This window comes from Podarcis filfolensis (assembly GCF_964270895.1).
Source record: "Podarcis filfolensis genome assembly, chromosome: 7".
In the NCBI taxonomy this organism is placed as follows: Eukaryota; Metazoa; Chordata; class Lepidosauria; order Squamata; family Lacertidae; genus Podarcis; species Podarcis filfolensis.
The window spans coordinates 45,068,150-45,083,956 of record NC_139603.1 but is presented as its reverse complement, the minus strand read 5'-3'; the positions used below and the strand labels follow the sequence as shown (position 1 = coordinate 45,083,956).

The following is a 15,807-nucleotide window of genomic DNA, read 5'->3' as shown; positions in this document are numbered from 1 at the left end:
ACTCTCACGGACAGTTAGCTCCGAATAAGCGCGTTTCAGTTGCAAAGGCTCAACTTTCCTGACGCTGCCTTTCCTCTTCTCCCTCCCTGTTCCGCATTCACACGAATTGCGGAGTTCCCTGGAGACGGGGGTCCGGCAGGGGCGCCCCCCTTTCCCTCCAGCTGCCTGGGAAAGAGAGCAGGAAGCAGACAGAAAGCCCGGGCCTGCCTTGCCCCGTCACCATTGCCCTCCGCTTCGCAAGAGAGCTCGCGCGTCCTCCTCTCTCTCTCTCTTTGGCATTGGCATCTGACAGAGTCGCTCGCCCTCGCCGCCAGCCAGCAGCCAGGGGAGAGGGAGAGGAGGAGGAGGCGGGTAAAGCGGCTCCGGCTCCTGGTTACTCTCTAGCTTACTCATTGCTGGGCGGTGGGGGAGGGCGCACCTCGTGGTGGCGGCGAAGGCAGCCGCTTGCTTGCGCTTGCCTCACTTCGCCAGGCACAAGTTACAGAACAAAGAAAGCAGCAGCAGCAGCCCGAGCGCGCCGCTCTCAAGTTACTTGTCTCAGCTCCCCGCCGGGGCTGGAGGACCCTGGCCATTCCGCCTCTCGACGCCCTCCCTCAGAAACAACTTGCCGGAGAGTTGTTGTGTGGGGGTTTGTGGTTTTTTTTTTGGTCCCCCACCGCCGCATTTCCCCCCAAGTTTCTCTTTGCTCCCCCTCTCCCGTTTCTGAAATAGAAGGAATCTTCCAGGATTGGGCAGAAGGAGTTTCCAGGCACCAAGATGAAAAGTAAAAAAAGTAAGTGGGTTTGTTTGGTGGGGCTCGTGAGGCGCCTCGCTGCCCTCCTCGTGGTGTTGCTAAACAATTGCGAGGCGAAGGCGAGGGAGCGAAGGTGCTGCTTTGCAACTCGCGAGTTCGGTTTGGGAAAGAGCTCGGACTTTTCCCCAGAAACTTGGTGTGCAGTTCGTGTCTTACATGGCAGTTGAGGGGGGTTTTCCGCTCAGACAAAACACAAGCTGTCTGCTTGGAGGCTGCAACTCCATGCTGCTGGCGCCCTGTCAAAAACATGTTCCAACTGCCTGCTTTGTGTCCGAACAAAGTTTTCTCCTAGTCTCTCTTCCCCCTCCCCCTTCTCTCTTTTAAACCCGTTTGTTTTGCTTTACTTCTTGCCTTCTCTCTCATTGAATACTGAAAGTTTCTCAAACAAGAATGTGCCTTCTGGTCCCGTTCCCCCCGGTTGTTTTTTTTTACGTTTTAGAATCTCAGCAGCCTTCCTCGAGCATGGGAGCGAAGGAGCGTTCTTTGTTTGCGATTTTCGGCTAGGAGGGGGGCATGGAGACGGGGGTGGAGCCATTTAAAAAGCGGTTAAGCAAACTCTGGTGCAGGGCTTTTGGTTTTATTAAAAAGATGCAAAGTGTGTTTATACAAGACACGAAAGCAGGTTTAGGTACACTTTCTTCTCCCAGAATGAGAGAGACTGTGATGATAAAATAACTTGGTAACTCACATAAATACACCGTTTGACAGAGTGGATTTTCCCCTCCTACCCTTTTAAGCAGCGGATTGCCACTGTTTTTGTTTGTGAAAAAACAGCTCAATTTTATGCATGTTTACTCGGAAGTAAGCCCCATTGAACTCAGTGGGGTTTACTCTAGGTGTACTGCTTTAGGCTGGAGTACTTTACTAAGTTACTTGAGAGTAAGCCCCAGTGAGGCTAACTTTTTATTGGGCAGCTAAGGCAACTTTGCTTTTTTCAAAGAGAACAACGACTTCTTAAATGTTGTATTTAAAAGTTCATTTTCATGCAGTTGGTCATATTGTATGCTAGTAACATCATTAAAAATTGTAGGGTAGCATTTAAAAGAGTGTTGCATTCTGTAGAGTTGGCTTTTGTTTAAACTACACATTTTACATTCATAGTTCGAACATTCCTCTCACTTTGCCAGGAGTCCTGCAGCAGTTTGGGTGTGTGTGTGTATGTACACCTACTCTTCAGTTTTGGACTTAAGAGGTCTTCTGTAGCCATAGTTTGTAGTTTTCATGTGGAGCTGCAGAACTAGACACACAAAGGAAACCAGGCCACACAAATGCTACAGTTAGGCCGTGGTAAGTGGGTAATATAAGCCCACCATAAACGAAGAGAATATCTGTAGATAAAAGTCTGTGCTTATAACTTTGTATTCTGTCCAAAAGTTTTTGTTTGCCTGACTACCGGTAACTTTGGATTCTGTGTTACATACCATGACCTGCCCTTTCTGTGGCTAAAGTCATGCATCCTGGCTTTTGAGCTTCCCAGTTTGTACAAATAAGTAACATTATTGGACAAAAATTCCATAGTGAACTACTTAGAATAGTTATTTTTAGAGCATTCCTCTGCTCCCTCTATTTGCACAGTGGTGGTGAGCTGGTTTCCTGTCTGCTGCTGCTTCCATTGTTCCTTTGGCTTCTCACTCTAGGCAGCTGTTCCATTTGTGTGTGTGTGTGTGTGTGTGTGTGTGTGTTTTAAATATAAAGCATCATACAAAGCTAACTATTAACCCAACTCAACATTAAATGCATGTACATTTTGTCATGTGTTCAACAGCCTAGCTGTCTAGTGAGCTTGGGCAGGGCATAAAAGCAAAACAAGGAAAAGATGTCATGATTAAGAGGGAGGACTTCAAAGTTGAGGAGTGCATTGAGTGCATTGGGAGCACATGTTGCAAGCTGGAAGTTTGCAGAGGCCTGACCTTTAAAAGACAGTGTAATTCAACATTTTCAAATGATAGGCTTACAAAGCTGGCACATGTGGTCTGTAGTTTATCATCTGTCCTGAAAAACCCTGAAGTATTTTCTGTGCTATTATCCTAACGTGGAAGGAAGTTCCTGTTAAAGTAAGAATTTAACATACTTGGTTTTATTTATTTATTTCACTCTCAGCCCATCCTTCACCCAGCAATTGATCCCAATTTATCAAATATAAAACTTAACTTGGTTCTGTGTAAATTTGAGTGCTACTTGTGATTTCTTGTACATAAGAAGTACATGTGTATGTGGATTTAAAATCAAGCTGACACATAGGGAGGAGGATTAAAGTCAAGGAATGCAGTCTGTGGAGGGATGGGAGAGGGAGTTGGTATGTTTCAGTATGTGAACCATTATGATGTCTGTCTCCCCTTGCTGTGGAATGAACAATGTATGTTATTCCATAACCTTTGTTTGTGGTACTTGCACAAATGATGAGATACCTGGTGATGCACATTTGGGGAGGAAGCATATTCTGTACAAATGGTTCTGATCTGTGTATCAGATCTCATATCCATAAACCATGTTCTAAAAGAGTGCTTTGGGGGGGCCAGGCTAGAATTACACACACCTTGTGAAAATAAAATAATCTGGCTAAGGAGAATGGGAGCAGCTGCCCAGAGATTGGAGCATCTCTTTGATCCCTCTTTGCCTTATGAGTATGGGTGAGTTTGTTTATTTAACAAACCTGTTGCCCCATTTAAAACAACTCCTCAAGGTGGGTTTTAACACAATGGCCAAGCAATATATGAAAACATCTAGATCAACACTGTATAAAAGGGCTGTTAAAATAATAAGCCTAGGAATTGGTTAACTAACAAAAACAGTAGTTCATAGAGCATCAGTCAAAAAAGCTGCTCTTGACAGCAGCCTTGTTGAAGCTGTGTTTTCCCTTCCTCTGACAAGTTAGGGAGACAAATAGGCAGCCCTTGTGTCTCATTAAATTCTCTTTCTCTTGCTGTCCTGGGTACGTTAACACTAGCCAGGTGCCACTATTTTTAATTGGTATGCCAATCGCAAGCCTGCTGCCTCCTTTGTTTTCGCCTTGATTGCATTTGGGCAGAGTCCATACCACATAGTACTTTCTTCATGTCAGTAGTATACAGTAGTGACTTTTCTTCGTGTTTAAAAATTCTTTACTTAAACATTTAGGCATGATTTGAATCTTGTACATGTGATTTAACCCAGTGGTGGAATGAGTTCTGCAGGTGCCTTCTGGAAATGTTTTGCTCCTGTGAACATGGGCAGCGGCTCAAGTAGAGCTTCACAAAACACACACAGTGAGAGAGATTTCCTGGAGAAAGCAGTCTAGCACATTGTTCTCTTGGCAAAGGGAGAGCCTGCTTCTTGAAAGCCTCTTTGTAAATCTTATTGAAGCAGCTGGTTTCTACCCTTTGCAATACTTCTTCACAGCACAGCTCTTCCGTTACGTTATCCTGCCTATTATTAAATGGGTTTATTTTCCTCTAATATTCAAAATCAAGGAGATTATTAACAGTATCTAGTGTACAGGTCTGTGTGTGGTCTAATGCATGTTAATATGGTGTTACTTTGTGCCAGGAAGATGAAAATGTTGCAGTTAATCCAAAGAAATTTAATCTTGCATATATATACATTTTGACAGTGTCATGCTGTGCATGCATCTAGAGTGAATTTCAAAATTTAGGCCTGCAAGTTGTGCCAAAAGCCAGTTGTGTCCCAATACCTTGTACTTGGTGAACTCTGTGTGTTTTCAAAGAGCACTGTTAAAAACACTCCAGATGTTGTGGGACCCCAACTCCAGTCAGACCCAATCAGGATCTTGAGGGCCACAGATTCCCCATCCCAGATCTGTCTAGAACAGAATGGTCAGAGCATTATCATAGTTCAAGAGTTCGTTCAAGCCAGGCCAAAACACTTGAGGGCACAGAGTGGGGTCAGTGAGGTGGTTGTGGCCTGAGGAAAGTCCTGAAGTTTGGAGGGCCACATTTGGGCTTCAGGATCCCCACTATTGATCTAGAAGCATGAACAAGAACTGCACACCTACAGTTACTGGAATAAGGGTGACCGCTGGAAGCTTCTTACTCATGCATACTTGCAGCTTTTTCTTTGTTTTACTTTGAGGAACTTGACATAAGTATCTCTGATACTTTCATTACCTAAGAAGTCTAAATTTTACTGCATTAGAACCCTAAATTAAAACAAGGCAACACTTCTGTATCCAGATAGTTGCCCCCTCCTTTAAACACAGCAAACAACTAACTGTTAACACATGAGACAGACAGCCTAGGAAGGATGCCTTTTAACTGTGCCCTGTTAAAACAGGAAATCAAATGCGCAGACTGATTACTAACAAGAGGAAAAACCAAAGCTAGCCTGTAATCAGCACAAATGCTGCAGTGTAAACAGAGCCATGGCAGCCCCAATGTGGCCTTTGCTCTAATGAGAAATCAGCTGGACTAAGGAGAGATCTGCTGCCGCCTTCTAGTTTCCTGTTGCTGCAACTCCTGCACAAATAGGGGGACTTTTCTCCTGGCAGTTCAAAGGGCCGGTGCTCCATTATTGAAATCAGCTCATTACCCCAAGAGAAGTTGCATGGCAGTTTTCTCTTGTTTAGCCCAAACCTGTTTTGTATCATTAACCTCTTAGCAGAGGGAACATGTCACAATAAGTAAGCAGATCAAAGGGCAGGCAGCACTGCTGGTTTGTTCTTGCTTTAATTTTTTGTTTGTTCTGTCAGGAGATTTATCGGTTCTTGTTTTTATTTTTGAGGGGTAGGGAGGGGAAGAGCAGGCTCTTCAGTTTCGTTTTTGAGGAGGGGCACTGGAAGTATATAAGTCTAGCTTTTGAATATTTTTAGCACAAGTTTGTAACATTTCCACTACCCCTCCTTTTTGCTCTTAAGGCAATGTCCTGATCTAGCTGACTAAAATACTTTAGCATGACTGTTTACCTCAAGGCAGGACTCATCATGCAAATACTTGTGCAATGTGTGTAGATCCATTGACTTGTCTGCTTCTTTGAACCACTTGCTCTTGCGTACATATTCTCTATGTACATGGAAAGCACCGAGCAAGCCTGACAATGGCCAAATGACCCACTGAACTCTCTGCATACTATAGAACTCAGCGGGGAGAAGCAATAATTAGTTGGCTGTTAGCTCTAGCTCCACCCGCTTGCCTTCCACCCCACCAGTTTCAGTGGGCACCAGCTACCACTACATAAAATATACATTAGAATTATTCTCCTGAGCTTCTGTTGAGCAACATCACTTTGGGAACACATCATAGAAGATTGGGGTTCCGAAAATTTCTGTGCCTACTGGGCTCCTGCGCTTGACAGAGGAGCAACAGGCTGAGCATTTCCATGCCTGGCAGAGGAGCAGCTGTTACATCACTGTCATTATGTTCTCTGGGAAAACACCGAGAGGGCTGTGCCAGAACAGGAAAAGTGGTGGTCCCAGAGAAGAAAAGCTTCTGGTTTCCTACTGCAGCTTCTGCTGCAGTGGCTCTTGCTTGGGATAGCCATGACGCAGAGGGTGTCCTCATGCCTCTTACCAGGAAACATGGGGATAGTGGGTTGGTGATAACTTCCTTTAGCCCACTGGTTTGGGAGGGCTTTGTTCACCTGCTTTCTCACATCGCTTTGTTGTTGGTTGATTTTTATGTCATTTTTCATCATTTTATTATACTTGTCTCTATTTTGTTTGCCGCTTTGGGAGCCTCTGGGTCAAAAGGCAGTATATAAATCAACAATAACAACAGCAACAGTATTGTTATTATCATTAAAACAATAGTTGGGCATCCTTTGTAGGGCGTTCCATTAGAACTACTGTTCTACTTGGCTGCTCTGCTCTGTATGTCCTTGCTGTGATCCTTCAAGAGACAGGAGTGTTTGGTCAGAAGTACCAGTGGGTATGGTGGAGCACTTAGTGGCTTGGCCCCTGATGGCCTTTGACAATGCATGGTGGGACCTAGGTTTGGGGGCTTCTTTTCTGTGCAGTCCATACCTATCCTGAACCCTCTTTGCAACTAACACTGTTACCACCTGTTGAATAACGATGCATATTACCCTATACTGTTGTGGATGGCAGGGGGTGAGAAGCTCTGTAGTGATGAGTGTCTAAATGCTCTGCACAACTATCATTTTTTAATAACCTTTGCTGGGAGGGGGATAAAGGAAGTGGAGGTATCGTAATTTGAGGGTTACAGTGTAATCCTAGCCTTGTCCGCTCAGAAATAACAACTATTGAATTTAGTGGGGCTTACTCCCAGGTAAATGGGGTTGGGATTAGACTCCTTCTTATTGGTGACCTGCCATCCATGCTTAACTGTGTGTGGACTGCTGGCCTTGCAGCTCCATTGCAGGAATAGACTCCAGGTTTCTGGTAGACATTGTGTCAAGGCGCCATGTGCAGTTGCCTGTGATGAAAGTTCCCAGCTAAAGCTGCTTGTTGTGTGCTGACATTGGCTTTTAGCTGGAATCTTATCTCCCTTGTGGCTCTGGGAGTGAAGGAAGAAGAGAGAGGGCTGTCATCTGGCCCTCTTCAATGGGAATGCTTTACCTTTGCTTCATCTGTAGTTTCAGATGTAACATTACACTGTCCCTGAGTTGAATATAGCAGGGATGGGGGAACATGTGACTCTCAGATGCTGCTGGACTGCAGCTCCCAGCATCCCTGACCACTGGCCATGCTGGCTGGGGCTGATGGGAGATCCAGCAACACCTGGAAGGCCACAGATTCTGTATTCTTGTAGTATACGTTTCTGACTAATATTTGCCTGGTTTTCTTCTGCAAGTGAAATGTGGTTTAGGACTGAATCTATCCCAGCCAGTGAGTGAAACTCAATAAGATTTGTCTGTCAAACTAGTGTATATGGCTTGGATTCCTAAAATTTCTGGTGGGAATAAAAGACATGTAGCCAAAGCTTTGGTTTCCTGCACTGACTAGTTTGTTTATATGACCTGTAGTAACTACCTTCTTCTAAACTCAGCGATACAGCTGCAAATAAAACGTTTTAAGTGCAATGTGACACTAGATGGCAATGGTGAGCCTTATGGAAAATTCAATGTATTTTTGCTTTTAAAAAAGCATTTTCAGAACAGTTTTTTATATGTGTGTAGATTCCACCTAAGTATTGCTAGTTTCTTTAGATGTTCCTTTTACTGCGGTGTTCAGCACATTGACTTGAAAGTAAGCTTTACTTAAATCAGTGGGGTTATGTTTCTAGACATATGATTATAGAACTGAGATGTTAGCTCTCTCTGGTACAAAATGGAATTGTAAATTTATTGCCAAATAGTTGTATATGAAAGGATTGAAACAATATTGCTGCTATGAATGGAGCCTGCTGGGGCAGGGTGAGGAACACAGTAGAGCACGTTGTTTGCATGCAAGAAGATTCCAAGTTCTCCCCCTGGTTCTCCAGTTAAAAAGAATCAGGGACAAGGCAGAGTTTAGAAAATACCTGATGTAAGGGAGCAACAGGGCTGAATGGAACAGCAGTGCCACCATTGCATCCAAAGCCCTGCTACTTGTACTGGCCAAAGCTTAAGGTGTGGGGAGGGGTAGTATTTTGCCTAATTTTAGCTGTGCCCACCTCCAAAATCAGGCCATTCTGGCTGTTAGATAGGCTTAAGAGGTAGTGGATCATGGCCCAGCCAATTTCACTGTCATTTTGTCCCCGTTTCAGGGCTTTACACCAGCTGTTGGCAGTGGATTCCCTGTGATAGTCAACAGCCCACACTGTCATCAGGCACCGCAGGAACATTCCATGGCAGTGGAGAAGCGGGGGGAATTGGGAGTTGTGATTGTTGTTTTTGGCAGTTTCCTATAAATTTACTACATGAAACGAACAGTGATGCCACCCATAAGCAAGTTAAACTCGAGAACTTGGATGTAGGTAGATCCATGGCTCATCCCTAAGATTTGCTGTGCCAGCATTAAATATAGTACATCAACTGCTATGCCAGCACAGAGTCACGGCTGAAAAATACCACACTGGCTTTTGTGCATTTAATCCTTGATGGAGCAGTTGGGCACATTGGCCTCTGTTGAAAATTTCAGGTGCTCAGTCTTAAGTGGTTTGTGAATAGAAGAGCAGAAAATGTTTACAATTTTAAAAGGTAGAAGTTTCTAAGGAGTGTTGGAATATCACTGACATCTAATCTTGGTTTTGGCTTCCTGCCTACCTGATCATGAAGCATTTAGCTTGGAAGGAAATTTGCTGGATTGCATACCCACAGTTGCTGGCCAATAGTTGGCATGGTACTGGCAAATGATGCAAGCCACTGTATGTATGAGACCATGTGGATGGTTGTTAAGGTGACTGGCACATCTATGCCGTATCCCCAGAATACAGGAACTGGAGGTAGATCTTATGGTTGCCTCTCTGATGCTCGTTGCCACGCTTTAATTGCAGGTGATAAAATGTGTCTGAATGGATAAGATGAAGAGATAGTCATGCAATGTTCACTGTTGCGTTTTTATCATAGATGCTGCTGTTGCAATATCAGGCAGTGAGACAGAGGACGATGACAGCATGGATGTCCCTCTGGATCTTTCCTCTTCTGCAAGCTCAGTCAAGAGGAGGAGGCGGGGTAACCTGCCCAAGGAATCGGTGCAGATTCTTCGGGATTGGCTCTATGAGCACCGCTTCAATGCTTATCCTTCAGAGCAAGAAAAAGCACTACTGTCAAGACAGACGCACCTCTCCACACTACAGGTATTTAAAGATGCTCCAATTACGTTTTAAGACTATGATCCTAAGTACACTTAATTTGGAGCAAGTCCTGTTTAATTCAGTGCAACTCGCTTCTGAATAAATAGGCATAGGATTGCATTGTATAATAGTGTTAGTTGGTGAGGTTGTACAGCCATGAGCTTATGTTTTACTATAATGGAAGTGTTATTTTCATACGCTGATGATATTTTGAAAGGTGTTGTTTTGGATTTGGGATCTACTTACAAACCAGTGCAAACACGTAAAGTAGATGGTTCTGTTTTGGCTTTGGATTGGGGGGGGGAGGGTTTGGGCTCACTCTAGCAGCATGGATGGTGTCATAGAGTTGTAAATTACCTCTGGCTGTTTTCGTCACAAGCTGAATTTGCTTATCTCTGTAATGGCCTCACTGAACCCATATATTGTAACTTTAAGCTCCCTGTAGTATTCCAAAACAGGAGCAAGATGTGAGTGCACATTACAGTGACTCTGGAAAATGGGCAGGGTGACAGTGGGGACATGGAAGTGGCAACTGCAGAGTTCCGTCCCCCCAATGCTCCAAATATAGCAGTTTTAAGCATAAGCCTGTAATGTGTCTGTGTAGCTTTTCATAGAAATAGCTCTTTTCAAGCATCTGGCAAATAATGTGCATGTGTTTGTACTCAGATTGACCTTAGAATGCAAAGTTAGAGGGCTGGTTTCTGTTCCCAGTTCTGTCAGTGACAGTGCGCAATTCTTTGTATCAGCAAGAACAAAGTGAAATTATGCTTCTGTATTTTATGGGAGTCTCTATTTGCTAACACACATAAAAGCTTGCAGACTCTAGGAAGCAAGGTCCAAAGTTCCATTGGAAGTAGCCCGGAATGTGTACACTCGAATCCAGACCAAAATATGCTGGATGTTTTGTTGGCAGCTCTGCAGAAGAAATTTTGAAAATACAAAAGATACAGCCCCCTTGGAATGTGTGTGTGTGTTGTAATTTTGCACATATTTTCACAATACATCACTCCTCTTCATACATTCAGCCTGAACCAATGAGGGCCAAATATGAGGAGACATTCACACAAGTCTGCCCCCACTAACCTTCCCCGCCCCCCATATGCTAGCTCTGCTTTAGGCCTTGCTGCTCAACACACACTCACAATATATAGGGTTGTGTGTCCTTCATGTGATGGGGCAGAACACCTGAAAAAGATTGTGTGTGTGTGTGTGTGTGTGTGTGTGTGTGTGTGTGTGTGTGTTGGGACTGCATAAATCCAGCTCGCTAAAGACATAAATCTGTCTTTTGACCTCTCATCCTGTTGCTTTCTTAGAATATAATTTCTTTGTAAGCGATAAGCAAATTTCCTTTGTCTGCACTGGGCAGAAGGAGAAACCATCCTTATCCAGCAAACATGAAAAGGGTTGTTAAGCTGTCCTTTTATTGCCCAGGAAACTGGCTTGATATTCAAACAAGGGCAAACTTCAGTGAGGTAATCTCTGTTTTGCCTGTTGACACAGTCAGTTGAACAGGGCAAATCAGTAACTGTTTTTGGGAGGAGTTTCTCTTTCACAGGGAAACATTTTCCTGTTGTTAATTAACTCAAATGTAATGAAGAATGAATAACAGGTTAACATGTGTACAGAGCTAAAAAACTAAGCCTATTGGTTTAGGCTAAGCAGAGAGCCTGAGGCTCTTTAGTAAGCAGAAAGGGCTGGTAGAAACAGGAAGGAAAGAAAGGCCTTTATTCAAGGATGTGTCATAACTTGTCTGCTGGACTTCCATTTGTCCTGCAGTTAAGGAATCTGCTTGAAGTGAGTCATGGATTTAACTGCAACTGCTCTAATGGCACAGAGTCGGAAATGAATGGAGGTAGGCATTAAGATGTGCTTGTGTTCTTAGGTCTGCAACTGGTTTATCAATGCACGCCGCAGGCTTTTGCCTGACATGCTGAGGAAGGACGGGAAGGACCCAAATCAGTTCACCATCTCACGAAGGGGGACCAAGATGGCTGACGGCAGCCCGGTGGAATTCTCCATTGGCACAAAAAACTGCATTCCACTGATCGAGAGCTCGTTCCTCTCCGGTAGCACAGGACCAAACAAGACTTGCAAATCTTCTTCCTTGGGATCCGTTTTGGCTCGGCCATCAGTAATTTGCCACACCACCGTAACTGCACTGAAAGATGCTCCTTTCCATTTTGGCCAACCGGGTGGCACTGGTCAGACCCCGGATGACCTGCAGCGGGCTTCCCCTACCAACTTCACAGACAACTCCCATCTATACCACGAGGATGTGTCTAAGCTGGGACCTGGTACAAATGCACAGAGTGGGCTTTTCAACACTCCCCCACCGACCCCTCCAGACCTCAACCAGGATTTTAGTGGGTTTCAGCTCCTGGTGGATGTTGCACTGAAACGGGCCGCCGAGATGGAGCTGCAGGCGAAACTCATGATATAAAACATTCTTCATATTTGCCCCCCCCCCGGGGGCAGGGATATAACGGAAAGATGTGGCAATTGTCTACATGGTATCAAAGACTTAACTGTATTTTTTAATTAATCTTATTTGCACAAGGGATTGCTGAAATGAAGCTTCCTGCCACTGAAGTGGTTTTCAGTGGGATATGGTCATTCCAAGAATTATAGACTTAAAGCTACTGTAGAAACAAAAGGGTTTTCTCTATTTCTTTTCTTTTTTAAAAATAAATGTTTTGTAGTAGGGTTTTTTTTTTTCATAATGTGAGATGATTCCCAATATCATGTGATTTTGTTTTGTTATTATTTTCATTGTTTTTTTCCCCTCTCCAGACTGTGCAATATTTAGAAACAAGATTAGTCTTCATATCATTCCCACGTGGAACAAAATATACCAACAGGCTGTCTTAAAAAACAAATTCAAGATTTTAAAACATGTTTGAATTTGAATGATTATGCTTTTTCATGATGTAATAAAATATTTTCTTTAATAGTGGATTCATATTGCGTTTTGTGTGTGTGTTGAACTAATGTAAAACTTCTAGCTACACTGTAGCAAAGAGATCCTTTCCTCTTCCAAATACTGTCAGTTTTAAAAGTACCCCTTTAAAAGGTTGATATAAATACGTTACTCAGCAAATGCTAAAATATTGTATAGGGTGACTTTTTAAGTCTGTGTTATCAGATCTATATGCACATGCGTGTCATCTTTTAACATGTGTTGCCTCGAAATATGTTTAACACTCCTGGTCAAGCAAATGCATGTTTAAACACAAATTCATTGGCTTTGTTTTTAAGAAATCATAGGGTTGTATTATTGACTTCTCCAGTGCTGCAACTCTCCTGGCATAACAGACTTCTCTGTGTGCAGTGGAGCTTCCCTTTCCTCCCCGTCTCCTCCAGCCCCCACATGCCCTCTGAATCAGCTCTGAAGGGCTAGGGGACCCCAGAACACATTTTGGATGAGGAGGGAGGTCCCACTCACTGTGCCAGCAGAAACCCACTGGTGCAGCATTGGATATAGCCCTAAATACAGAATCTGTTAGATGAGTTCTCTAAGGCAGAGATGCTCAAACGGCATTCCAGGAACCATTGGGAGTCTTTGGGGGTCTGTTGCAGGTTCTTCTGCTGAAGGTTCTTCCTTAACAACATTAGTGATGGCAAATTAACTTCTGTGATGGCTTGTCCACCACCTCCAGTCCTCTGCAATGTGCCACCAAAGAAGTGTTAGAGATTTCTTAAGTTGGAGTCTCTGTTCATACGGGGCAATGGCAACAGCCAACAAGCCTGGTGAATGTTCTGCATGAACAGATTCAAACAGAAATCAAACATTGCTCTGTCTCTAGATTGCCACCTTTACAATTTCCCCTCCTCCAGGTCACATCCCAGCCAACTCTAAGCTCTGGCTTTATCTCAAACTAACTCTGAGTTGAGGGAGGGGCCCCAACCATTTGTCTCACACCAAGTCCTCTGGATGGCTCACCCCCCAGGCTATCGCCTCATGAGGAAGTTAGCCTGGATTAATTAGCTATTAACACTTGGCTTAATTAAAGGATTAGAAGTGTCTAGCACACAGTATAATACACACGGGTCTGGCTATTTCCCAGTTTTAGCACCCCAAGCCTTAATTAAATTCTAGCACCTACTGGACCCAGGAATTTAGGGGGTTTAGCACCAACAAACTCATTACACTATGTTTCTTTTGTTGGTCTTTTCTCAAAGATAGAGTGAAATGGTTTATTTCATGTCTCCTCACCTCACAGGCCTCCCTGCACTGTTCCCTTATTTCCTTTTCTACTTTCCTAATCACAAGTCTCTCTGCTATTCCTCTTTTTCCCATCCTGTAAGGCTGTGACTCCTAAGTTGCCTCCTTTTGCTGACTCCAGCGTGCCAGTCCCCTCCCTTTTCCCCCTCTCTTTTTCTTGCATTGCCCCAAAGGTATCTTGCATCCCATCTCTGAACTCCCTCACTTGCTTTCTTCAATCTTTATTTCTCTTTTTGTTTCACTACCTCTCTAACTGAATTCAATATCAAGAGCCCCTCTCTCATTGTGTTCAATAGCAAGAGCACACAGAGCTTTTACTCTCTCAAGCAATTTGCCTGCTGAGCAACTCTCAGATGTCCCTGTGTGTCTAACAGAGTGGGAGAAGAGGAGAGACTGACAGATAAGAAAAACTGCATCAGCTCTGTCAGATATCTCTGAATACAGGGGGATGTGGGGCAGTGAAGACATTGTAAGCTGGACAACATGCTCCATGTCCAGTTTCAAAGGGCTTGGAAGACCCTTAAATGCTCATCGTACAGAGTTGCTAAATGGTTATTTTGGATTAAGCAGTTGGCTGTGCAGATCTACTGTAAAGAATGAAATGATTACAGTTCTTAGACTATTTTTTTTGCAATTTGTTTCCTTCAATATCCTTCCAAGTGTTTGACTTCCACTTGCTACCAGATTCCTCAGTGGCCTGGGTCACAAAACAAGACGCCTGTGCTGATTGCAAGTGCTTTCTCATCTTGTATGTGTATCAAAGGGGGCCCACAGGGGCTGTTCCCCCAGGCACAAAACTCTTAAGGATGCAAAATTTCTGCTCCTCATTTGTCTGACTCCCTTGAAAACACCTCAGCAGCACCAGTGACCAGGACTACAGAGTGCCAGCTCCACCAGCCAATGGCAGAAGGAGCAGTGGTGGGGAATCACATGGTGTTTATTTAAGATTAAGAGAGTCCACTTTCAAAATACTAAGCAGCTATTACACCAAAATATATACCCCTGCGTATTTTGTGATTCTAATAAGCACTAGATCTAAGAAGGCCCCAATAGTTGCTGGTATCAGGAAAAGCAATAGCTTAAGAAATGCAATATTGCTTGAGATATCACAAGCGACTGGTTAATGTTTTGACATGAAAGAACTGCACCCCCTAACTTGTGATGGAGTGGTATGAAAGATTTCCTGGATTTATGTATGTGTCATGAGGATTTAGATTTCTCTTCTCTATTGATGCAAGAATGCTCAAGGCAGCTGTGGCCAGCCGAAACAATTTTTTGAATTAGACACACACTTACTGTCAAGGTGGCTACTCGTTTGTAATTTCAATGAGCAAGCATCCATCAGATTTCCCAGCAGCTGTATATTTATTTATTTTAGTCACAGTGCTGATTATCTGACCTTGTTCAGTGTTTCTAAAATTGTTTCGGCTGTTATCTGTCTTCGCTTTGACATTTTCTCTGAAGTCGGTCCTTTTCTTTCAGAAAATGTAAAACTATGCAATATTTTTGCTAATGTAAGAGACCTTTTTTTAAAAAAAATGATTACTACTTCTGCTGAAAGTGATCTAAATAAATGAAAAAACATTAATGAAGCTATGCTCTCATAGGAAACAAACACACATATCTGCCCATTTGGACTATGAGAAAGGATACATTTGGACTAGGAGGCCACAAAAGGCAATGCAATTAGAAAATCTATGTCAGAGGGGGGAAATCTAGTAGAATGTGTGCATAGTAGCAACTAATTTGTTCTGTGCCTAATTTATAAAAACCCTGTTTGGACACCTGTCCAAATCCTCTAATTTCTGTACTGGTTAATCCAGGCTAAGAGTTTAATTTCATTTTCTCTGAAGATTTTCTGTATTACATGCCATCCTGCCCCACTTACACTAGAACTGTTGCACAGGAACCAAGGAAATTGCTGTGGGATAACTAGCCTTATATATAACCAACATACAAAGGCCTTATTAATGCATTAAGGGGTTAATACCACAGAGTAAGCTCTCCTACCAGGCTTAGCTATGTCCACTTCCCCTCACCTTGGGAGGAACTAGGTAATCAGGCCTATTGTTCTCTTCCAGTCTACCTGAGCTCAGTGTGTAAAGAAGTTTGAGCTGGTTGCTCCA

At 43.5% G+C, this 15,807-nt stretch overlaps 1 protein-coding gene across 1 annotated transcript; it reads left to right on the top strand.

Moving 5' to 3' along the window:
- Nucleotides 1–321: 321 nt before the first annotated feature.
- TGIF1 (TGFB induced factor homeobox 1) lies at nucleotides 322–12,136 on the top strand. Its single transcript, XM_083622682.1, has 3 exons — nucleotides 322–772; nucleotides 9,233–9,462; nucleotides 11,342–12,136. The coding sequence occupies exons 1-3, from the start codon at nucleotides 757–759 to the stop codon at nucleotides 11,897–11,899; spliced, it is 804 nt and encodes a 267-aa protein (XP_083478808.1). The 5' UTR covers nucleotides 322–756; the 3' UTR covers nucleotides 11,900–12,136.
- Nucleotides 12,137–15,807: the final 3,671 nt, after the last annotated feature.